At 44.8% G+C, this 26194-nt stretch overlaps 1 protein-coding gene across 2 annotated transcripts in view; it reads right to left on the bottom strand.

Moving 5' to 3' along the window:
• The window catches only part of LOC145406571 (uncharacterized), a 64507-nt gene extending 53445 nt beyond the window's left edge, over positions 1-11062 (bottom strand). For both annotated transcript variants that reach the window (XM_080277647.1, XM_080277648.1), the window contains exons 1-2: positions 11033-11062; positions 7655-7886 (exon numbers count right to left, since the gene is read on the bottom strand). In XM_080277647.1, the coding sequence (XP_080133773.1) occupies positions 7655-7809 (155 nt within the window). In that variant the 5' untranslated portion in view covers positions 7810-7886; positions 11033-11062. The remainder of the gene's footprint in view (positions 1-7654; positions 7887-11032) is intronic.
• Positions 11063-26194: the final 15132 nt, after the last annotated feature.

Genomic DNA, 26194 nt, shown 5'->3' with positions numbered 1-26194 from the left:
TCTGAATCCTATCTTCCTCGTGAGGACAGGGTCCACCTGGCCAGGCTGAGATGTGGGCACCATCCAGCCCTCTTAAGCTACCAGAGGAGGCTGGATGACTCCGTCGCTGATGCCTGTCCAGGATGCAACACAGCACCCCATACTATTAAGAACATTATGGAAGACTGCATTGCACACAATCACCTATGCCAACAACACAACATACACTCTTTGAGAGCTCTGTGGGAAAGACCGGTCTCTGCCATGGCCTTCCTAAGGGACTCGGGGCTGTTCGGCCAGACTGCCTAGGGAACAACTAGTACTACTACTACTACCATCATTTTTGTTTTATCTGCATTTACTCTTAAGCCCTTGTGCCCCATATCTCTCAACTTCCTAAGTCTTTCCTCTGCCTCCCTTCCATTCTCTGCAACCAACACCATATCATCAGCATACATCTCCCATGGGAGTCCATTTCTCACATCATGTGAGAGGGCTTCAAGTACCTTGATAAACAAAAATGAGCTCAAGACTGACCCATGATGCACATCAACATTCATGGAAAACTCATCACTCAAAGCTACATTCACCCTTATCTGGGTGTGAGCACCCACATACATAGCCATAACCACCCTAACCAGCCACTCCTTGATCCCCAGCTTTCTTATTGCCCACTTCACCACCCCTCTAGGGACACTGTCAAAGGCCTTCTCCAGATCAACAAAAACAAAGTACAGATACTTTTTCTTTCCCATATATTTTTCCTGAAACTGTCAAACAATGAAAATGGCATCAGTAGTCCCTTTGCCTGGCATAAAACCAAACTGGATCTAATCAACATTCACTCATTCTCTAACCACACCTTCTAGAACTCTCTCTATTACCTCCATTATCTGCTCCAAAAGCTTCACATCTCTATAATTTTCTCCTTCCAAGGAATCACCCTTCCCCTTGTACACGTTTACAATTACACTCTTCAGCCAATCATCTAGGACAACACACTCATATATAATCATATTCTTAAGTCAGTGACTAACCCCAATCCTATACCTCCTAAGGCTTTCAACATTCAATCAGTCAACCTAGACACTCGTGCTGCCTTCCCCACCTGCATCCTGCTTATTGCCCTACTCACAATGGTGGCATCAATCAAAGGCCAAGGGCCAAACGCTGGATCCGCTGGCTCCAAACTTTCCCTGTCCCAGTCAAACCCCTCATTCAACAACTGGTTGTAATGCTCTATCCAGGCATCTTTAATATCCCCAGTGTTCACCATTACCTTTCCTTCATCATTCTTCACACACTGCTCACCTAGGATATCCTTGTTTTCCCTCTTCATCTGATTTGCCACCTTAAATCTCATATTCTTCCTTTCCACACTGTTTAGGTTATCAAGTAAAAGTCTCTGGGACTCGGACTTTGTCCTGTGAACCTCATTTCTAGCCCTATGCTTGGCAGCCAAGTATTCCTCTGTTACCACATTCTTTCCATTCCCAGAAAAGCCTTCTTTTCTCGTTAACTGCAACTTCTACACCTCATCCCAACACCAAGTTACTTTATGTCTTGGTGAGCCCCTTGTCCATCCACACACTGAATCAGTAACTCTCAGGAGGTTTTTCTTGAGAGCTCTGTACTGTTCATCAACACTTCTGTCAACAGCTCCCTGTTCAGCCACCACTCTACTCATCTCGCTATAGAGGGCATCCCTTACTGCTTGGTTTTTCAACTTCCATATTTTCCTCCTAGGTGCATAGGTCCTCTTTTTCATCACCTGCTCCTTAAGCACCATGTTACATATCAACAATTTATGTTGCTGCACACACTCCTCGCTTCCTATAACTTTAACATCCCTCACTAACCTCCTATCAGCCCTCCTGACCAGGAAATAGTGTATCTGACTGCAGTTTCCCCCCCAACTCATATGTAAACAACCTACTCTCCCATTTCCTAAAATGTGTGTTACACACAGTCATGTTCATTGCTTCCTCAGACTCAAGTATCCTGTCCCTTTCCTCATTTCTTGTACCATATGCACATCCTCCATTATTCCATATCCTTGAGCTGCCTCATCTACATGACCACTCAAGTCCCCTCCCAAAACTACAATCTAATCATCCCTGTCACTTACTACATGTATATAGTCATCCCAGAATCTATCCTTCTCTGCCACATCCAAGCCTTCCTGTGGAGCATACCCAAAATATAAATTAAAACATTATCTCAACAAAAAATTTTCACTACTGTTGTCCTTTCACTTACTCTCATTACCTTCATGACATATTCCACCCATTTCTCCCATTTTATAGTACTGAAAATACTATTTGGTAAACTCATGATTTCAGCTATAGGCCTACCAGCATATGCTCCAGAGGTTGACTTCGATGATGAAGAAAATGATAGACTTTGGAATGACTTGATACATGTGGCTGGTGGCATGGGGGAATGATGAAACTGTAGTTTTGGGTGGAGATTTAAATGGTCAGGGGTGAAATAGCTCAAGAGTATGAAAGGGTACATGGGAAATGCACATATGGTATGAGAAATGAGGAAGGTGAAAGGATACTTGAATTTGGGGAAGCTATGACCATGATTGTGTGTAACATGCACTTTAGGGAAAAGGGACAGTAGGATGATTATATATGAGTCTAGGGGTAATAATGGCCAGACTGACTATTTCCTGGTCTCATGGACTGATAGAGGGTAGGTGAAGGATGTTAAAGTTATAGGGAGAGAGTGTATATTGCAACATAAATTAAAGATATGTGACATGGTGCTGAAGGAGCAGGTGGTGAGGCAGAGGATCTATGCACCCAGGAGGAAAATATTGAAGTTGAAAACCAAGCAGTAGGGGATGCCTTCTATACAAAGATGAGTAGAATTGTGGCTGAAGAGAGAGCTCTGGACAGATGTATTAAGGAGCAGAACAGAGCTCTCACGAACAATCTCTCGAGAGTTACTGATCAGTGTGTGAATGGACAAGGGACCTTCACAGATATAAGGTAACATGATGATGAGATGAAGGTGCAGAACCTGCAGGTAATGAAAAAAGAAGACTGTGGGGGGAATGGAAAAAGGGGGGTAACATGGTAAGAAAGAGGAATACTTGGCTGCCAAGCATAGGGCCAGAATAGAAATACCAGGTATACAGTAAACCCTCGATAAGTTGACCCTGCAAAAGACGGAATTTCCAGCAAGTCAAACTCTGACCAAGGTATTCCAAGTGTTATATTTTAGTTTCTTATATTCCAACTGCTACATTTTAGTTTATTATATTCCAAGTATTACCTTTTAGTTTAACTGATTGTATAGGGAAGTAAAAAAGTGCAGAACTTGTAATTCAGTGACTATTGCACCCCTCCACCTATGCAACCTCCTAGCCTAGCCTAGGACATGCACCGAATTGTTTTTATTGTTTATTTTTATTGCTTTATAAATGCTTCTTTAGTTTATATTTAATGAGTAATCACAATCTGCAATTATTGGGGAGGTAATATATATATATTTTTTTGCAATTATTTCCAGTTAGTCGAAAAATTTGGTAAGTTAACTACCCTAGAGCCCCATATAGTTCGACTTATGAAGGGTTTACCGAACAAAGCAAATCTGAGTCTCAGGGCCTTTTACTGGATGACCTAAGTAGCACTGAATGGAAGAAAATGTATTTAGGGTAACATCATCATCATCATCATCTAACCCTGTGTTGCCCCACGAGAAGTGTAGGTGCCCCGGGCAGGCAAGTTGGTCCCAACATTTAGGACGAGGGTGACCAGCCTCACTCATCCCCGAGTGGCAGCTATTACATGAGCAATAAACCCTAACCATCCCTTGGACATAAACCTGCATAGGTTCAATCTGGTTGGAGTGCCTTAATTACCCACTAAACCACCAGGCCATAACTTGGTCATATGGTTACCACCCAGCACAGGAAATGGTTTCCTAGTATTCAGGAAATCATTTGGTTGGTCACTAAGTGTACAGTCACCCATAGAAAGACGGAAGATGAATGAACAAAGAAAAGAATGACAGAAGAGGAAGGGAGGAAAGAAGGAAGGAAGGAAAGAAGGAAGGAAGAAAAAAAAGGCAGTCACCCAAGAGCAGCACAACATGGAGTGAGTGGATGGTGAGCACCCCAAATCAGATAAAAAGGGAAAACAGGGCTATCATACGTGAGCAGTGTGTGAAGAATGATGAAGGAAAGATGGTGGCAGACAGTGAGGATATTAAAGACACCTGGAAAGAGAATTATAACCTGCTGCTGCATGAGTTTGACTGGAACAGAGAAGGTTTAGAGTCAGTGGATCCATTGTCTGGCCCTTGGCCTTTAATCGATGCTGCTACCATCAACAGGGCAATAGGCAGGATTCAGATGGGAAGGTGGTATATGTATGTCTGGGTTAACTGCTGAAATGCTGATGGCCTCAGGAGATATAGGAATTGGTTTAGTTCCCAATTTGATAAAGCCGCTTACCGATGAGTGTGTTGATCCAGATGACTGGCTGAATAGTGCAACTGTAAATGTGTACAAGGGGATGAGTGATGCCCTGGAAAGAGGAAATTACAGAGGCATAAAACTTTCACCAGTTAATGAAGAAAGTCCTAGAAGGTATGATAAGGGAATGGGTGAATACTGATGAGATGCAGTTTGGGTTTATCCCAGAAAAATGGACCATTGATGCCATATTTGTTGTCCATCAGCTTCAGGAAAAATATATTGGAAAGTAAACAGAGCTCTACTTTGCTTTTGTTGACTTGGAGAAGGCCTCTGGCAAAGTCCCAAGGGAGGTGGTGAAGTGGGAAATGAGATAGCTTGGGATCAAAAAGTGACTGGTTAAAGTGGCTGAGATGATAAGGAATGAGTGAATATTGACGAGATGCAGTTTAGGTTTATGCCAGGCAAAGGGACCACAGATGCCATATTCACTGTCTGACAGCTTCAAGAAAAATACAGGAAAGAAAAGAGAGTTGTACTCTGTTTCCGTGGATTTGGAGGAGGCCTTTGACATGGTCCCTAAGGAGATGGTGAAGTGAGCAATGAGAAAGCCTGGGATTGAGGAGTGGCTGGTTAGAGTGGTTATGGCCATGTACGTCGGAGCTTGAACGCAGGTGATAGCGAACGGAGATTTGAGTGAAAAGTTTCCGTGAATGCTGGCATTCATCAGGGGACAGTCTTGTGCCCCTTATTGTTCATCATGGTGCTTGATGCACTTCTATATGACTTCAGAAATGGACTCCCATGGGACATGTTCTGTGATAATGACTTGCTGCTCATTGCAAAGAACAAAAGAGAAGCTAGGAAAGATTTTGGAGCAGCAGAGACAGCATGGGGCACAATGGTTGGAGGTACATGGTGACGACATCTAGGACTGGTGGAGGTGCTGTCAAAGCAGAGGGAGTGTAGCCATGTTCAGTTTGTCTCAAGGGTGTAGAAAGTAACTCCATTTCGAGCAATGCATGTGATAAGTGGGTGCACAAGAGACATACTGGTATTAGAGGTAGGCTGCGAAAAAATGCTGATTTCGTGTGTGTGGTGTGTCGGGGAAAGCATGAAGAGATTGTCAGGTGTGAAAGTACCGATTTTGAAAAGAGAGTTTCCCGAGTGTGTGAAGTTTTGTTACTTGGGGGATATGCTGGAGGCGAGGCTGAAGCTAGCTCTGTGGCTAGAGTTAGGAGTGGCTGGAGGAAGCTCAGGGAGCTGTTGCCCTTCCTAATACTAAAAGGGTTCTCCCTCCATGTTAATCGATCTTTGTATGCGGCATGTGCTAGGAGTGTAATGCTGTATGGTAGTGAGACCTGGGCAGTAAAGAAAGAGGACATTTGCAGGCTCAAACATACTGAAATGACAATGATTAAATGGATGAGTAGTGCATCGTTGAATGCAAGGCCAAGGAGGCTGGGATTATGACTGAAAAGTTGACGGTTTTGATGGGACTTGAATGTGTTGATGGTGTGATGAAGAAGGATAGATTGAGATGGCTTGATCACATTAAGAGGATGGAGGATGACAATTGGGTGCAGAAGGTGAGAAGTGTGAATGTCGAGGGTAGGGTTGCAAGAGCAGACCAAAAGAAAGACCTGGGAAGAAGTCACAAAGTATGACCTCAGGGATAAGGGACTGAATAGGGAGACTGCCAGAGATCAAGCAGCATGGAGTGTCACACACAGGTGATGAAGGCTGAGACATGCAAGCATGCTGGAGCCTTTATAAACAATACGATACAACACTCAAAATGTAGTTAACTAGAAATATGTTCATTGGACATGAATGCCCGGCTTGGGTTACAGCTATCTTGCAACAGGAGAAGTTCAGTTTATGGTATATTTATACAAATTATTTTTGTCCAGAATGTTTCTGCTTGACTCAAAAGTTTTATTTGCTGGCCAAAATTCTCATCTAGCCAGGCAGCACCTCATAAAATATCATGTCATATACAGTAGAGAACAAGTAAACTTAATGCATGTACAAGCTTTGGCGCTGGTGGCATACAGAATTAAGTAAAAAACAATGTAAGTCAAATCTTGCATCCGAAGCCAGGATTTGAACCTCATCTCAAAATGCATCTATGGTACAAGTCTGATCCACATAACACTCAATTTCACAAATAACCAAAACTTTAACTTAAACCTTAAAGTGGTTGAAGGATTAGTGCCTAGACACCTCTATGTATGAAGTTATATAAAGGCATCCTTTAGTGTGTTCTTTAAAAATAAGTTTAATGCAAAATCAAGAAATGTGGGGTTAAGGTCAAACAGAAGGTCAAGGTCATCAAATTTTGGCAAAGTTAAATTGCTCTTGCCAAGAAGCATCTGTGTATGCAATAATATGAAGGCATCCTTTACACTGTTCAAGAAAATAAGCTAAATGCAAAATCAAATGTGAGGTCAAGGTCATCAAAGTCTGGCATGGTTGAAATGCTCTCACCAATACGTATCTGCATATGAAGTTTATTGAAGTTATCTTTAACAGTTCTTCGGAATGGGCTAAATGCAAAACGGGACGGCTGGACAGAAGGACAGACATGACCAACATTATACTGTATGTCCCAGCCATATAGGCCTACTGGCAGGGTATAAAAAGGCATGAATAAACTGGTATAATTTTTTCCCAAAAAACTTGGGTGGGCAAGGGGTTTTGAGAGGGCATGAACGCCAAGTTCTGGTGTGGCCTATTGCCTAACCAGTTTTCCTCACAAGCTGACCTTGGCTCACACGAATTCTGTTTATGAACAGTTATTCTAGTCCTTGAAATTGCCTAAGAGATCCTTGTGTACTGAAAACAAATCTCAAGAAATTCAAAGTGTATGAGAAAACACAAGTTCAAATATTTTACACATTTACCCTAGTTTTAATGTAAATTTAAAACAGGAAGTTTGAAAATAAGGATTCAATACTAAATATGTACTGCAGGGGTCACCACATGACAACAGGGTAAACCGAATGAGATTCTAAATAAAGTTGATATAATTATTAGCAAAATTTCTCTTCAATCAAAATCTTTCCACAGGATTATGCACGACCAATCTACTGCATTATCACCAATGCTGTACCGGTACATATACTGGCATGTAAAAAAAATGGCAAAAATCAAACCTAGAATGCAGGGGTCCTAACTTTAGCATTTAGATGGTTAAAGTACTGAACATATCTTTTTCATGCAAGCAACATGTGGAAAACTCACTCTTTGTTGTTACGGGCAGTCAACTTCTCGCAGAGAGCTGGGTCAAGGCGGCGAAGAAGAACATTTGGGGAGAGAGCATGGGGGCGGCGCTGGGGCTGGAACTTGGCCAGGTACAGCTCACGCACTTCTTTGGCCATTGTCTCCATCGTCACCATTGTTCAGAACTCCTCACACACAAGCACACACCCCGCTAACAATTCTCTCGTCCAACAACTGAGTCTTCACCTGCAAACTGAAGTACCATATGAGTAGGGTACACAACATTTTCATTACAGGCAAATGGCCAATGTTGTTGTTTCCGCTTTTAAAAATGAAGTTGAGCGATGGAATAGAAAGTTACAAGTAGAGGAAAAAAGTGAGGTGAAAAAATCAATGAGAGAGTAAGACGTGAGTGGATGAGGAGCTTTGAAGGAATTTGAGTTTAAAGTGGAGAGAATGTATGAAAATGTTCTGGAAGAGGGTAAGGAGAGAGAGACAGGGTGATAAAGAAGGTGGTAGAGGAGTGAATGATAAACACAGCAGACTGCTTGTGGAGACGGGAGAAAAAGTGAGCAGATGGAGAGAATAATTTAAGAAACAGTTTAACATAGAAAATGAAAGTAACGTGAGTAAAAGCCAGATACCTCAATCCTGTAAGGGGTGGCCACAAACAAATCACCTCCATATCACCCTGTCCCTTGCCATTTTGATGCCCTTCTCCCATCTTACACTCATTTCTCTCATATACCCCTCCACTGCATCCCTCCATCTCTCCTCCCTCCCACCTCAGTCTCTCCTCCCTCCCACCCACTCCACCTCACTCACATACGAGGTCTGTTCAGAAAGAATCAGACCTTAGACTCTAAAAAAAAGTAAATACAGTAGCTAACCCATTGAGCTAGGGCACTAATCCCCCTCAAAGTAGGCCCCTTCTGATTTGACACACATAGACCAGCATTCTTTCCACTGCCTGAAACATTTTTCAAAATCAATTTTTGGTATCTCTTGCAGGTGCTTCATTGCATTCAACATGATCTCTTCTCTCAGAGGAACGTTGCTCAAAACATGTTAGTGTGTGCAAATTGCAATTAAGACATTCTGAAAACTGCCATCACTGAAGACGAGACTTGGGTGTACAAGTACGACCCAGAAACCAAAGCACAGTCATCCCAGTGGAAGCATACAAGGTCACTTCAGCCAAAAAAAGCATGACAGGTCCACAGCAAGGTGAAATGCACTTGCAAGCTAACAGTTTTTTTCAACTACTGTACCATGGTGTTGTGCAACATAAAAATGTACCACAAGGTCAGACTGTCAACAAACATTATGGTACTACCTCGACGTTATCTGTCATCTTCATGACGCAGTTTGGCGAAAGAGACCAGACCTTTGAATGCAGCAAGTTGGAAACTGCACCATGACAAGGGCCCTGCCCATTCTTCTCAACTGATTCAGAAATTTTTGGCCATGCACATTCCACAAGTCCAGCAGGTGCCCTTCTCTCCAGACATGGCTCTGTGCGACTTTTGGTTATTCCCCAAGCTCAAAACTCCACTGAAAGGTTCCCGATTTGAGAAGAGAGACCATGACAAATGCAACAAAGCACCAAAAACAGACTTTGAAAAATGTTTTAGGCAGTGGAAAGAATGCTAAGCTGCATGTGTCATGTCAGAAGGGTCCTACTTTGAAAGGGATTAGTGTCCTAGCTCAACAGGTCAGCTATTTACTTTTTTACAGCCTAAGGTCGGATACTTTCTGAACAGACCTCGTTTACACTACTCGTCAGTCTCTCGCTCTCAATCCTCTCCACATGGCCAAACCACCACAATGTATCTCTCCCAACACTTTCTATCACATTCACACCACAACACTCCTTCACTTCATTTGTCAGTCTGTCTTTCTACAGTCTCCTCTCAAATAACTCATTTCCACGGCTGTCACTCGACTTGCATCCTTCCAACAAGGTCCAAACTTGGCCTACGTACTTTAACATGGCTATTACAATACTATCACGCAGTAGCTTTTTCACTTCCCTATCTCTTATCACTGCTTTCAATGAACCAGCAACCTTTCAACCTTGTTGTACTCTTTCATGTACTTCATCCTCTAAACTTCATCCTTACTAATCACACTACTCAAGTACTTACAGTTTCCATCCCCTCACAATCCAGCCTCACTGTGTATTCTGTAACATCATTTCTCTCAAAGACCCCAACTTTACCCTTCCCTACATTCATCTTTAGATTCTGTTTCTTACATACTCTCCCAACTCACTCACCAACAATACCTGTACAGTATCATCCGCAAGCAACAGAACAGTACCGCAAGTTTCCTAACACCGCCCTCTCTCATTAGGGTTACTCCAACATCCACTGCCCTACCTTGTATCTCTTTTATAACTCCATCTATACACAAACTGAACAACCACTGAGACATGACACATCCCTGTTTCAATCCAGCAATCAGAAAAATTTACTCAGTTCACCATTCACATGCACTGCAGCTCTTGTGCTCTCATACATACTCTTTGCAGCATTCAACAGCTTCCCATTTACTCCATACAATTTTAATACTTTCCATTAAATGCACTAAAATGTGCATTAGGTAAAATGTGTGCCAAAACATGATTCAATAAAAGCACTTGTTAATCATGGCACATTCAGTAATCATCTCACGATCCTCCAGTTGCATAAGGTAGGTGCAATCATAATGCAAATCTTTCTATACATCACACTGGAGACATCCATTAAAATACCATACGATACACATCAGCAAAATAACAGAACGATTAATTTACAACAATTCATAATCAGTAAAATCTACGATATACCTGGTATGAGGTACAATAATGGAACCCTCTACTTACAAGAAAAAAAAAAAGGGGGGGCCTACTATATATGCTAATCTATAAAAAATAAAGGATCCTGTCAACACTTACCATTCCAATAAGTAATTTGGAAACATCGTATCACTGCTGTCATACATTTATAACAAATCCTCATGTATTTCACATGTAAAACTTATAAAACAGATTGTACCTATGATAATCTGTGAAGCGTAAAAAGTAACCTGTGAAAATAATTTCAATAGGAAAATTGGAAAGGCCGCAACGATGTGGCACAGAATACTTTTAAACCTATATTTTTTTAACTGACAACCCGTGTGGTACAGAGTTAATCCCCTTTTATATATTGGTTTCTCAAATGACAAAACTATTTGTCTTTTCTGCAACACTTACAGTAACATACAAAACCTAACAATACCAAACGTCCGATTTCTGGAGGTTTACTTAATGTTACAGGAATACAAGTTTGGGAACCGATGTAAAATGTTCGGCGAGGGATATGCTCTCAAATGCCGATATAATACCAAGTCAGAGTAAAACATGGCATCCCTTACCTCAGCACAAGACAAGCGACCCCAACCTCCGGCAACACGAATTGTTTACAGTCAGGCAGCTGGCTAGCGTCTGCGTACTTGACTTGCCGGGAACCGAATTCAAACTTCTTATATTCGATTCCACACTCCTCATATGATCCTATACCTTTCTTTTGTCTACTGTGTGATGCTTTTTTGTTACCTCCGTTTGTTAATCATTTGTTTATATTTCTCAAACCCATCAGCAGCGTCTCATTAAAGTCTAAATGGTTAATGTACGCATTACTTTAAGCAGCAGAAGGACCTTACCAGTTCAATTGCTATTTTTCTTTTTTATCCTTTATCAATTTTCATGGGGTTTTCTATTGACTTTTTTTCCCTCTTTTATCACATTCCTTAGGCATCACTGACGTCTGTAATGGCGAGCTTGCTATAACTTAATTGAATTTGGTTAAGTTAGGCTTAGTTAAATTGCTATGTTAAATTAGCATAAATTGTTAGGTTGTAAGGGTAGGATGAGGTACTAGAAGGCGACCGGGACGTATGTTGAAAGTGTCCGCCATTAGAGCCGAAGTGTGACGTCTCGTAACCATGACAACCGCCGGGCTAGTTCTACATAAGCATCTAACACTGTAGATTTTACCATATCGTCTCTTATTTCTTCTGGAAGGAAGGAAATCACTAAGTGCGAAAACCACTATAAATGTATTCATATCAATCTTCACTTACTCTAGTGGTATAATATTAAGTACTTTGTACATTTTTAATATTTGAAATCAAATAAAATCAATTAGGTCAAATTAAGGCTAGCGTCAAAAAAGTCTACAAATCTGGGAATATGTCAGGTTTGGCTGCAAACTTTTTCTTAATAAATACTGAAATACCCGCGCGGCGAGGTGAGCCGGACACCACAACCCCAGGAGGAGAGTAGGCCTACGGGGGAAGGGGGGGCGATACCCACCCCACTATGACAGGGAGGCTGGCTTACCTGTCATACCTTCCAGGCGAGAGCGTCCTGTGTCCCTCGCGCCCCGACGTCCCTCTTCGCAGCCAGACCACCCGACTGCGTGCAGGAAAATACACTACACTCCGGCGGAGGGAACCTAAGTCTACTAATTGTTATGCTGGGTGTTTTTAAGTCGACTTCTCGTCCTAAGAACACCAGCTACTGAGCGGGGTTCTCTTTCCGGACAGGAAGGAAAGCACCCACAGAGGAACAGGACATAAAAACCAAGCAGTATACCTTAACACATCTATTACCTTAACTCTGACACCGTGACAATATACACAAAGAGATATTGGATACTAACGTGAAAGACAGGGAACACAGAATTAGCCTTTAATACAATGGATAAGATTACACACACATTAAGTCACTCTTCACTTGTACAGGAATATTTAGTATTGATATTACAGTACCCGAATAATACACTTTGGCAGAGATGGCGTTTAATTCACTGAGTGTTTCACTAGAGGAGGACGTGACCAGGAGTGAGGGAAACGAATAGTCAGGAGTAGACTGTAGCACCAGTCGAGCAGGGCAGTACTCCCGAGGTGGATGGAAAGCTGATGACAGGGAGTGCTGGAGCTCCCGTTTCATCAGCCCTCAGGACTAGTTCCTGACCATCCCCCTTTGCTGAACTTTTTCAGTGTCTCAGTTACAGAGAGAGTAGGCCAGCATGCTCTCCAGTACAAATTTCTCTATCTTCACCAAACTACATGCACAGTACACACTACACTTCCTATTCAAAATTCACCAAAAATGGCGTCTATTACTCGAGCCTCGGAGTCCCCAGGGGGGGGGACCATAAATGCCCCCGCCATCTGCCCCTCTCCCGGTGACGACGCGAGGTGCCTGGAACCACTGTCTGACTCTCTTCTTCTTCATTTCTGCAACATTCGCGGCCTTTCATCTAACTTTCGCTCTGTTGAGCACCACCTCTCCTCCTCTAAACCTCACCTTCTTTTTCTGACGGAGACTCAGCTGTCTGAGGCAACCGACAGCAAACCCTTTTCTGTATCCTCCTACTTTCTCTATACTCATTTCAAAGCCAAAGGTGCCTGTTGTGTATACATACGCAACGACTTATCTTGCTCTCGTGTTCCTGAACTTGATTCTTCTGAATTCTCCACACTCTGGCTTCGGCTTTCCTGTCATTCTCTGACTAAATATATCTGTGCTGTTTACTTATCCCCTAATTCTACTGACTGTCAAAAATTCTTCGACTATCTTACTTCTACGATGGAACACATTCTGTCCATTTCTCCTTTCTCTGAAATCTCCATTCTTGGAGATTTCAATGTTCACCACCACCTTTGGCTCTCCTCTCCTTTCACTGATCCACCTGGTGAACAAGCCTACATCTTTTCTATCCTTAATGACCTAGAGCAGCTTGTACAGCACCCTACCCGTATCCCTGACCGCCTTGGAGAGAGCTCCAACATACTTGACCTCTTCCTCACAACTAATCCTTCTGCTTACTCTGTTAATCTTTTCTCTCCGTTGGGCTCCTCCGATCACAACCTTATTACCTTAACCTGTCCTATCACTCCGGTACGGTCTGTGGACCCTCCAGGGAAACGTCGTCTGTGGCATTTTGGAGCCGCGAACTGGGAGGCCCTCAGGCAGTACTTCTTTGATTTTCCCTGGAATGATTATTGCTTCCATGGCCGTGAGCCATCTGAGTGTGCCTTGCGCATTACGGAGGTTATTCTCTCGGGCATGGAAGCATACATTCCTTTCTCATATCCTTTGACTAACGCAAGAAAGCCTTGGTTTAATCACGCTTGTTCTAATGCTGTCCGCAACAAGGAGAAGGCCTACAAAAGGTACCGGATCCAACCCACCCCTGAATCACATCATCTTTACATTTCTGCCCGGAATCGTGCTAAGTCTGTTCTTCGCTCTACTAAAAATAATTTCATCCATGCTAAATGCTCTCAACTCTCCAACTCGAATTCTTCCCGCTCCTTCTGGCACCTTGCCAAAAATCTTTCTAACAACTTTACCTCATCATCCTTCCCTCCTCTTTTCTACTCTGATGGTTCTGTAGCTATTTCTTCTACTGATAAAGCAGATCTCTTTGCACAGACTTTCTCCTCCAATTCCACCTTAGACGATTCCGGTGCTGTTCCTCCATCACTTCCCCCCTCTGACTTCCTCATGGCTGACATTAAAATTTCTTCAGTTGATGTATTTTCTGCCATCACTGGCCTCAGTACTAACAAGGCATATGGGCCTGATGGGGTCCCTCCTGTTGTTCTCAAGAACTGTGCTTCTGTGCTTACACCCTGCCTAGGCAAACTCTTTCACCTTTGTCTGTCAACTTGTACCTTTCCTTCTTGCTGGAAGTTTGCTCTCATTCAGCCAGTCCCAAAGAAGGGAGACCACTCCCAACCCTCCAACTATCGTCCAATTGCTTTAACGTCTTGTATTTCAAAAGTTTTCGAGTCAATTCTTAATAGAAAAATTTTAAGGCATCTTTCCTATCACAACTTTCTTTCCGATCGTCAGTATGGGTTCCGTCAGGGACGCTCCACTGGCGATCTTCTCACCTACCTTTCAGACTCCTGGTCATCCTCCTTTCGGGACTTTGGCGAAAGCTTTGCCATTGCACTTGACATCTCAAAGGCTTTCGATCGAGTCTGGCATAAATCTTTAATTTCCAAACTGCCCTCCTACGGTTTCTATCCTTCTATCTGTGCCTTCATCGCTAGCTTCCTTTCTGGTCGTTCTATAGCCGCTGTTGTAGACGGCCATCGTTTTTCTCCTAGATCTATCAACAGTGGTGTTCCTCAGGGCTCTGTCCTATCACCAACTCTCTTCCTTTTATTCATCAATGATCTTCTAAGCTGTACATCTAACCCTATCCACTCATACGCTGATGACTCCACCCTTCACCTTTCCATTCGGTTCCCGCAACGCCCATCTCAACAGTTACTTCAAGAAACAAGGGATGAGGCCATGGCACAACTAATGTCTGACTTGGCTCGTATCGCTGACTGGGGTAAAAATAATATGGTTGTCTTTAATGCACCTAAGACTCAGTTCTTACACCTATCAACCCGACAAAATCTTCCACAGGTATACCCATTAATGTTTAATAATATTCAGCTTAATCCTGCATCATCCTTTAACATGCTTGGGGTTTCATTTACTCGGGACTTATCTTGGAAAGACCATATTACATCTCTTGTAAAATCTGCTTCCAAGAGATTGGGTGTGCTAAGCCGACTCCGCTCTTTCTTTACCCCTGCACAATTGTTGACTCTATACAGAGGTTTTATCCACCCCTGTGTGGAGTACAACTCTCATGTGTGGGAAGGCTCCCCACATACAGCTCTTCTCAATAGGGTGGAGTCAAAGGCTTTTCGTCTCATTAACTCTCCTCCTCTTACTGACTCCCTTCAACCTCTGTCTCTTCGCCGCACTGTTGCATCTTTATCTCTTTTCTATCGTTACTTTAATGGTCACTGCTCCTCTGAACTGTCTGCTTGCATTCCTCCACCTCTACGACGGGCGCGTAGCACCCGTCTGGCAGCAAACTCTCATCCCTTTTCTGTCCAACTCTCTAATGCAAGAGTTAACCGTTACTCCCAGTCTTTCATTTATGCAACAGGTCAGCTCTGGAACTGTCTCCCTCTATCTGTATTTCCTGCTGCCTATGATCTCCAGTCTTTCAAACGCAGTGTGTCCAGGCATCTCAAAATGATCGGATCTTGAATTTGGCTCTCTATTGTATTTTGTTTTTCTCTTGGAGGGAACTGTTACTGCGGGCCATGGCCTTTGGTTCCTTCTTCCTCGCATAAAAAAAAAAACATAAGTGGGTAGAATGCGGGTCGCGTCACTCGCGGGAGTTACTTAGGCCCAGTAGCACTGGATTACAGGTTTCTAATGAACCCCGCGCACACCTGCTCTAACCCACGTTTTCTTTACGCCCTCCTGTATATGGTCTTTTCTGTTCTGCCAGGTATCGGGTCACTGTGCACTGAATAGGTCTATAGTTATTCATGTATCATTCGGGCCTTACTCTATTCTCTCTCACTATACACTACTGTGGTGATTGTTCACTGTATCAATGTCACTACGTACCCGTATTTCCTTTGAGTATCACTTGCTGCGCGTCCTGGGAGTGAGAGAGGGGCCCTACGGGGAGCCATCCTGTAGGGAGCAGCGCACTGTCCGTAGGGGCGTCACTGCCCGGGTGGTAGTCGTCATTGGGGCGCAGGGAGGCCCTCCACTCAGGGGGCCTTGACCTGAGAGGCGGCCCTCACACTGGGGCCGCGCCGATGGGGTGCAGGGAGGCCCTCCGGTCTGCGGGCCTCGACCTGTGGGGTGGCCCTCGTGACTGGGACCAAACAGCTGCACAAGGCGGGCCTGGCACCTCTGGCTCCTAGGAGAGTGAGAGCCTGGGTGGTCTCGGCCTGGGGACTGCTGGGGCCAGACCTGGGAGTACGGACTGCGGCTGCCTGCAGGAAGAAGCGCCGTCAGGGGTGAACTGCGGCGTCGCCTCGGTCAGGTGTCCATCAGTGACAAGGACCTCCCAGGGGTAAGTGGTAGGGTTTGGACTGGGCCATGCCACCACTCCACCAGCACCTCTGGGGAATTGCTCCGGTAGGGAGACAAAGGGCGTCCCACGCAGCCGAGAGGAAAGGGGTCGGCCGCGCAAGGGACCTCCTGCTCCGGGAGGGCCTTCGGAGTCACAGTGGCCATGCCCTCTCCGTCACGTACGATGGCTGTGAACGCGGTTTCGTGACTCCTAGGGCTCGCAGCTGAAGGGCGTACGGTGGCTGCTCCTTCCCCATCACGTACGATGGCCGTGAACGTGGTGCTGCTCCCGAAGGAGGAAGAGGCAGAAGAGGGTTGCACAGGGGCAGCGCCCCCTCCGGCGCGTGCTGAGACCATAGCCGAGGGTCTACTTACCCTGTCACGCACTAACACCGTAGCCGTGGGCCTGCCCACCTGCTGGGAAGCAACCGAGAAGGGCGTACGGTGGCCGCTCCTTCCCTATCACATACAGTGGCTGTGAACGCGGTGTTACTCCCACAGGAGGAAAAGGCAGGAGAGGGGTGCACAGGGGCAGCGCCCTCTCCGGTACGTGCCGAGGCCATAGCCGAGGGTCTACTTACCCTCTCACGCACCAAGGCCGTAGCCATGGGCCTGCCCACCTGCTGGGAAGCAACTGAAAGACGTACGGTGGCCGCTCCTTCCCCGTCAAGTACAGTGGCCGTGAACGCAGTGTTGCCCCCACAGGAGGAAAAGGCAGGAGAGGGGTGCACAGGGGCAGCGCCCTCTCCAGTACATGCCGAGGCCGTAGCCGAGGGTCTGCTTACCCTTGCACGCACTAAGGCCGTAGCCGTGGGCCTGCCTGCCCTTCGGGAAGTAACTGAGGCGTTACTCCCGTAGGAGGTAATAGTGGATGAGGGGCGTACGGTGGCCACTCCCTCCCCGTCACGTACTGTGGCCGTGAACACGGTTCCACTATTCCTCTCTCTGTCAGTCGGGGCGCATTCAATAACTAACGCCCCGAGGCCATCCCCAGAGGTGGCTGTGACTGAGGGGTGTACAGTGGTCGCTCCCTCCCCCTTCACGTATGGTGGCCGTGATGGCTGTGTCACAGGGGGAAACAACTGAAGGGCGTACAGTGACCTCTCCTTCCCCGGTACGTACGTGGCCATACCACGGTGTTGCCTGGGACTGACTCTGGATCAGCCCCACCCCGAACCTGCCGAGGGTTGCCCCACCTGCAGGGTCATTGCCTTTTGTCGCTCACCTGGTGTTGTGACAATTGCAGGGAAGAGGGGCTCTGGGGATATGTGTCCTGGTGACCCTCTTGTCCTAGGTCACTAACCCCACCATGGTGTCCTCCTGGGGTGGTGGTGTGATGGTGGCTCGGTGGTGGGGTGGGGGGTGGCGGGGTGAGTGGTCCGGTGGCGGCGGGTATTTTACCAATACCAAGTCGGATCACTTCCTTCTAAAACAGCTCCAAGCTCGCACAGGGGGCAGAGCATCGGAGTGATGTCAACTGGCTCTGGCATAGTGGCATGAAACCCCAGTGTTCAGTTGATTCCTGACCATGACAGTGAGTGTATGTTTGCTCCACTTATCAGACCACGACGCATTTTCAGTCTGAAGAAGTGAGGGAAGGGACCGAAATGTGTGAGGAAAGGTGTAGGGGTGTGGGGGAACAACCTACTGCTATATTATAGGATTAAATGGGTCTGCACTTCTTCCCCTTCTTCATATTCCCTTATCATAAATGTTTATTTTGAGTCTGCCCATTTATACATTTTCTGGTACTTAATCCAGTTGACAACACACAAGCCACGCCTCCCTGCGCACTGACGGAAAGTGAACTGACTTGGTATTAGTAGACTTAGGAGGGAACAGTCGCCAGAATCGGGGTGGGACTTATATTAAGAAGCTCCCAAGCAGGCAATTGGACGCCGAGTCCCCTGGATCAGCCTCCTTTTTGAAAGAGGACTCAGGATGAGCCTCAAGGGCTGCTATCCCCACCAAGGAGCAGTGGACGAGTCATCGCCGTCCACCAGTGCTGTCTCCAGGGCAGGAGCCCCAGTCCCAAAGGCCGGAGAGCAGTCGCAGTTGGTGCTGTGGCAGTAGCTGGGCGTATTGATCGGGCACCTTCTCCCTGCCTCCAGTACCAGGGCCGGAGAACAGCCTCTGTCGGAGCTGTGGCAATAGCCGGGCGTATCCATTGGGCGCCTTCTCCCCACCGCAAGAACAACTGCTGGAGTGCAGCCTCTGTCAGAGCTGTGGCAATAGCCGGGCGTATCCATTGGGCGCCTACTCCCTGCCGCCAGGTCTGTAGTATCTGTAGGGTCAACCCCCGGTCATTCCCCCTCGGACCATATCCAGGCTTCTGTAGAGGAAGACTCCTCCCGCCCTGGCCACCACTCTGGGGGCGAAGTGAGGTGCCCTTCGACATGAGAGGGTGACTCCTGCTCTTTTTCAGGGACCCCACCAGAGACCAGAGCAGGTGTGACATCCCTGAGGGCCGGTGTTCTGTCCTTGCAGCCCACGGCATTGCCAAACTCTCCCCGGGCAAGAGGCCACAGCTCACCCCTGGCAGCCACCTCCTGATGGCGAGACCGCAGCCCCTGGACCCGGCAGGCCTCTCCCAGTGCCTGTCATAGCAGCTGAGGTTCGCCCCACGACGGCAGACGCTTCCCCAGGATGCAGCAGCGGATCACCCAGGGCGCCGCCCTCCCCACGCCCGACCCCAGCCCCAGGCCTCCCCCAATCCTCTGATAGAACCTTGATGACAACTAAGGGCCGGCGCCACGCAGCGCGCCTCCTGGCCCTCTTTGGCCCTAGCCCAGATAGCCCGACCTCCTGCCGGGCTGTAGCAGCTAGGGAGCCACCCTCTACACTACCCGCCCACTCCTCAAGGACTAGTGGCGACCTCACGGACCACCCAGCCCTGTACTACTCGCTGGGCAGCCCACCTCCCACGCCTGGCCGACATCTGAAGCTCCCGGTGTAGTCCCTGCCATCCCGTGGGCTCTGTCCTCCCCTCCGCCAGAGTCGTGAGTAATAGACTTTCTGTTTATGTACTTCCCTAGTGTGGCCAGGCCCCTCCCCCAGTGTCACTCCCTTCCCCTCGTGTCAGTGCAGCTGTTTCCCCAATATTGACCAACCTCCACCCCCAGTGTGATCCCTTCCCCCTTGTGTACCATAGCGAACTCTATTACTCGTAATACTCCCAGGCGGAGTGCATGACACCCCCCTTATATGGGCTGATTCCCCTACAGTGGCGAACCCTCCACAGTGTCACCCTCACAGAACAACAGACTTCAGTGTAATCCTCACCTGTGTGTCCTCTCTTCCCTTCTCGGACCCCAATCCCCGTCCCCACGTGAACATACCCTCCCTAGACTCATTGCCCCCCCCCCCTTTTTCCCCCTCCTTGTTGGTGAGAAATTGTGAATGAATAAATGATGACGCAGCCCTGAGGGGATATTCTCCCGCATTTGGTCTGATTAGCTAGTCAGGTCAGGTGCGAGTAAGAGGATGGGTCTATTATGATGTGGCAGGGGTAAGCCCTGCTGTCGGGCCCTGCTGCGGATGTATCTGATAGCACTGCACAGTTGACCCTTGTCCGGTGTAGTACGGTGAGGATGTCCCTTCTCCCCTTTGGGGCTAAGATGCGAATGAATGTGTTTGAATGGATGAGTAAATGGGGTGTGTGTCGTCCTGTCTCGGCTACCTCCCTTTTCTTGGGGGAAGCAGCCTAGGTATATAGATAAATAGATTGTTGGTGATCCGAGTAAGACACTATATACCTGTCCTGTGTGGAGTGTGTATGTCCTAAGACTAGCTAGGGCCTCGTCCATGTCACGGGGATATATTATATTAGCTAGGGCCCCGTACATGTCCCGCGCATACCTAAGCTAAGGGATCAGGATATATACCTTCATACATGTCACGCACCCCTCCATCTACCCCCGTCCCCGCGGGGCCTACCCTTCCTAGACTCTTTACCCCCGTCCCCGCGGGGCCTACCCTTCCTAGACTCTTTACCCCCCCCCCCTCCTTGGTGACCGGCGTAGGACGTTATATATCCTCGACCCATATAACTAGTATATAGACTAAGGCTAGCTAGGGCATCACGCGGAGATATTATATTAGCTAGGATCTCGTACATGTCACGCGGATACCTAGAGTTCAGGAACTGGATATATACTGTATATATTGTCATACGTCGCACATTGCATATGCTGAACTGTGTTGTCTGTGTATATTGCACTCCACCGGCCTGACATAGCTGTGGAACATTACCTGTGACACTGAATATAATCTCATATCAGAAAGGTGTAACTCCGAGGAAAGGTCATACTTGCTGAGCTAGACAAAGAGCTATTGTTGTAAACGCTATTTTCAGCCATTTTAACTCCTGTTTTGATCATAGAACGGTGTGTGTATTTGTTTCTTGATAATATATAAGTGTGCCTTTGACCCGTGGTGTTTGCGTTTTCCTTCCTTGCTGATACTGACCCGGTCGGGAATAAAAGAACCCAGAACCGCACCGTGTCTGGAACCGAGAAGTCGGGACTCGGAATACGCTGCATAACAAATACAATATTGTTATGGTAAAACTGAACTTATCATTTTTTTTTTTTTTTTATTGTGCAGGGATTTCATTTGAGCCTTTTTTTTTTTTTCCTAATTCAACATAATACCTGAAAGGGTCTTTAAAACTGTTCTTCCATTCCACAGTAAAGAACAATTGAGTGTCAATGAAACAAAAATGGCAAAATTATTTCCAGGGATGATTGAACGAGTAAAATATTGAAATACATTAAATACCAACCAACACATCTCGAGTGCTATGCAGAACTTGTCGTAAAACTGTATGCAAGAGTTTTATGCCTGCAGTACGGTACTATGAGAGCAGTGACTGAAGTAATTGTTCGCATTTCAGACTCCCCAGTTTTGTAGACTTTCATTGATGCTACCCTTGACCCAATACTACACCATTACAGTAAGAGAAGGTTGATATATAAATGTACTTCTAGTGGTGTTCACACAACATTGATTTCCTTCCTCCCAGAAGAAATAAAGAGACGATATCGTAAAAGCCGCAATCTCGGATGTTAGTATGCAACAGCGTTTCTCAAACTTTTTTCATGCCATTCCCCACTTGTGCTAATCTTAACATCCTCGTGGTCCCCTTCCAGTTTCCTCTCAAGTCCCTCACAAATAATGATGAAAAAAAGCTGTTACGGTGCTCTCCATTTATTTTAATGCTTACAATTATCAGTCAGAATGTATGTTTTGTTACATATAAATGGGATGAATGACATTTTGCTTTCAGTCAGACTGATTCGAGGTTGAGCCATGGATAGCGCATATTTCATATCAGAGTCCACAACCAATCAGTTTCAGCTTGTACATTTTATAAGTAGAAGGGTGAAGAAACCACAGAGTCACATAAATGTGTTGTGGAAAATGGCAAGATGACTCCAAGTGCGATTTCACTAACTTCTGGATATGACATACATGGAGCACCGGAGCAGAGATATTTTTCTTTATAAGGGTCTCTGGCAACAGTATCATTCTTGAGGTCAAGGAATTCGTCCACATCATCGGGAATGGCAGCAATGTCAAGAGTTTCAAAGAAAGGATTCCTCACCAATTTCCCTTCTTCCTCGAATTATGGAACGTATCTTTTGAGCTCACTTTCCAAGGATTTCTAATGTTGAATTATTTCACTTTTGAGTGATTGGTCAAGCAAGTGATCCTCTTCAATCACTTCAAGAACGGTTGAAAGATTCAAACATGGCAACATTTTTTGCACTCACTTTCCTTTGCCTGTTCTAGAGTTTAACTAGAAGTGCTTGCATATAGTCCATAAGGTGAAATATATTTCTTTCCTTGCCTTGTAGCTTGAGATTCAGCCTGTTTAGCTGTTCGAAATGTCGGCCAGGTATGCAAGACGCGACTCTCACATTGCGTGGTTGAAGTGACAATAGATCATCCTTCCCTTTCATTTCTAGGAAAAGTTAAAGTTCTCTCCGAAGCTCGAATAGGCTACTCTGTTCACATTGCCCTTGGACAGCCATCGCACTTCGGAATAAAAAGGGAGGGGTTCATGCTTTGAATCCATGTCTTAACAGAGTTTCTGGAAATGGCGATAGTTCAAATTTCCTGTTTTCACAAGGTTGACACATTTTCACTGCCTCCAGGATCTTAAGGGCATCAGGGAGGGTTTTTGACGCAGTTACAAAAGATGGATCATACAGTGAACCACTTTCGCATCCAGAGCTACTTCCTTGGTAGGCTATGCCTCTGCAGCCTCGATTTTGATCCCAGCATCGCCGGAGCCCCATCAGTACAGACTCCACAAGAAGTTTCCCAGGCCATTCCGTTAGCTGTAAAGAAAGAAGTCGCTTTTTCCTACTAATCTAAAGCATTTGTGGCGGTTTAATTAAAGCTGTGTACAGAACAGATATTCATCTTTGATGTCATTCATGACTACATACCTAACCGAAAGCCCTCAGAGCGCATACCTCCGCCAATATCATTGCCATTATAAAGGATCCGGATCCGTGGAGATAATGCATGGAGTACATAGGACCCGGATCTGTCCCGAAATTGAGTAAATTATTCCTTGACCCACTCTTCCACAAAATTTTATTGAAAGTAATCGAGAACTTTTGGAAGTATTGTGCGGGATACATAGGATTCGGATCCGCCCCAATATTTAATTCTTTCTTGGCCGATGGCCCACCCTTCCACAGAATTTCTTTGAAATTAACCGAGAACTTTTTTTTTTTATTATGCAGGATACTCAGGACCCAGGTCCTGATCCGCCTCAAAATTTAATCAGTTCTTTCTTGGACCATGGCCCACCCTTCCACATAACTTTATTGAAATTCATCGAAAACTTTTGAAGATATAGTGTGGACAAACCAACACACAAACAGGTCAACACAACCTCCACCAACTTCGTTGGCGGAGGTAACGAACACGTATAGCTGTGCACAAAAAAAAACATCCACTGACTCATCCAACTGTACTGCGAACATGCCAGTTGGAGACAATTTAATCTCCTGTATCACTTGTTCGACGTTATCAGCCGAGATTTCACCAATCCATCGTTTCACTGTGTCGTTTACAAGGAAATCTGCTGAATCTTATGTGAGCTTGATTCTCCAAGAACCTGCTTGATCATATTTTACAGCTCTGGACTTAAAGTTTCACCAATCGTGTGGGCCTTTTTCTTCCTTGCCTTTTTAAGGGAAACCTCTTATGATGCCTCTACTACATGTTCTGTTGGAAAGCACCACTTCCATCCACAGTCTCATGTTTTGCCAAACTCTGTTCATGGCGCTTGAAGAAACTGGGGTCTTTCTCTGCATACTAAAGGTGGATTGTCGTCAGATGATGCTTCAGCTTACTAAGCCTAATGAAATAATTCCCCAGCATTTTAAAACAGCACACACTGAGGTTTCTCGAAGCCATCAGAGAGGATTGACGTAAATCCGAAATTAGTGTATTCATCACTGTACCTTCGCTTCCTAGCAGCACTGGCAGCCATCGCAAACCTGTATAAAAAAAAAAAAAAAAAAAGCCTAACAGATAGAAACGGACGAACGATAAAGTATAAACTTGTGTGGCCACATACACCAAAGTGAATTAATTCACTACGTTGACAAATTCAATGTAAAAAAAAAAAATCACTAGCTTCAAACGAGTTTCACCAAATTAGCATGATTGAAATACATCCAAGCGACAAATTTTATGCAGTATGATGTCACTGGTTTTCAGTATTTGCCTTTTTTGCAAACAATTGCATTCATGTGTTCGTTATTTTTTGCTTATAATAAGTTAAGAATAAGTATCATTAAAGAAACTTTCGAGTTAATAATGTACTGTACTGTAGATGTTACCACTAGAGCAAGTGAAGCATAATTCGTCTGGTATCATCGTAATTATTGAATTCTCCGAATTCTTCGCGTGTGGTAGCTGGGTTCCGTCGTCACCCCTAATTACACAAAGATTATGTAAAATCATGGTTTCGCTAAGAAAACATATGTGGAATATCGTGCGAAATTGCTAAACGCAGCATTACGTTCCGAACACTCATATTTAATCATGACCGTATCATTTAATCACACTGTCACAAATTTTGATAGTATAAACAGCAAATGATGCAAAAATTAGGCAAAAAGGTGCCAAACGCAACAAAAACATGACATACCACTATGAATGTATAATCACTCAAAAACATCGATAATTATGAAAAAAAAAAAAATGTCCTAAATTTGTAGACTATGCTGCAACAAAATTTCAGTCATAAATTTTAAATCAGAACTGCTAAATCTTTATCAAAATCTAGTGTTGAGAAGGCTACTGAATTTAAATTCAACGTAACTTTTTTTCAGCATTCGTTTTATTTCAGATCGTTTGGTGAAAAGATAATTACTTGTATTTCGTCATATAAGTCAGTGTTTTATTATTTTGGTGCAAAAACAAATGAATGAATGGGAAAATGAACAAATGAGATTACAAAGAGATTACGTGAGAGCAATGTCAAAGGTAGAGGTGTGATAAGGAGACCTGAGGGAGACCGCCAGTGGCCTGGGAAGGCAGAGCAAAGGAACACAGATTGTATAATTGTATGTAAATATCCACAACTGAGGTGCCCGTGGGGATTCTTATAGTAGCCTACAGAGCCAGCCAAGGAGAATCAAGGTGATTTTCCAATTCATATTTATTCCAGGTGACTAGTTTCGGGAAACATATCCCATCTTCAGACCTAAAAACAATTTACATGTTAAAATATAACCATAAGAAAAAAAAAAATTACAAAAAACAGCATGGAGCAATGACTGACTTCTGTGAATAAAACCAAAATGTGAAACTGTTTTTATAAATATAACGAACTCGAGAAAAAAAAATGAGAGTGTTACCTCTGTAAGCTGGCAGTAACGACTGAAAATAATGAACAGTCTTTCATAAGGAAAAGTATCATGAAGCTTCTGAGACATCAATAATACAGTGTGAAGCAAAAGAACCAAGTAAAGAATCAATGAACCAAGTATCAAAAAGCTGATTCATAGCAACAAAACATTATAATCTTAAGGTATAAAACTTTGCTGATGATTCACAGTTGTTTAATGAAGGCTTAAGTTTGTGAATGTACAAGGACTCCAAAATTCGCAGTACCAATCTATTATTACTGCTATTTAAAATACTGAAATTATCCATATTACAAGTATGGCCTATATCGAAACAGTGGTTCCTAATCTTTGACAAAATTGGGTTAGACAGTGGCAAAGATGTTCTATGGGACAAGCCTCTGTGCTCAGGCACACGAATTTTGAGGTTCCGAATTGAACTCCCAATATATCTACCTGTACAACTAGAACAGGCATATAAATATACTATGTTTGAGCACTGTGCCTTTGGGATATTATCTTTACATCGAAGAAAATGAACCTACAGTAAAAGGGTTTACAAATACGGATCTAAATGAGATTTGAGGATAGACACACTTGAGTATTATCAAACGCTGGTTTCTAACATTATAACTGACATGACCATAAAAGGGAAACCTAATATAATGTATGGCCTTAGCTGCAGCTGCTGCCTTCCTAGAACCACATAATATGTGATTTTAAAAATCTTTCACCATCCTAGGAAATAACATAGTAGGA

Source organism: Coenobita brevimanus, chromosome 71 (genome assembly GCF_032717465.1).
Source record: "Coenobita brevimanus isolate Jiangsu-jjx chromosome 71, ASM3271746v2, whole genome shotgun sequence".
NCBI classification, from domain to species: Eukaryota; Metazoa; Arthropoda; class Malacostraca; order Decapoda; family Coenobitidae; genus Coenobita; species Coenobita brevimanus.
This window is presented reverse-complemented; position numbering and strand designations above follow the sequence as displayed.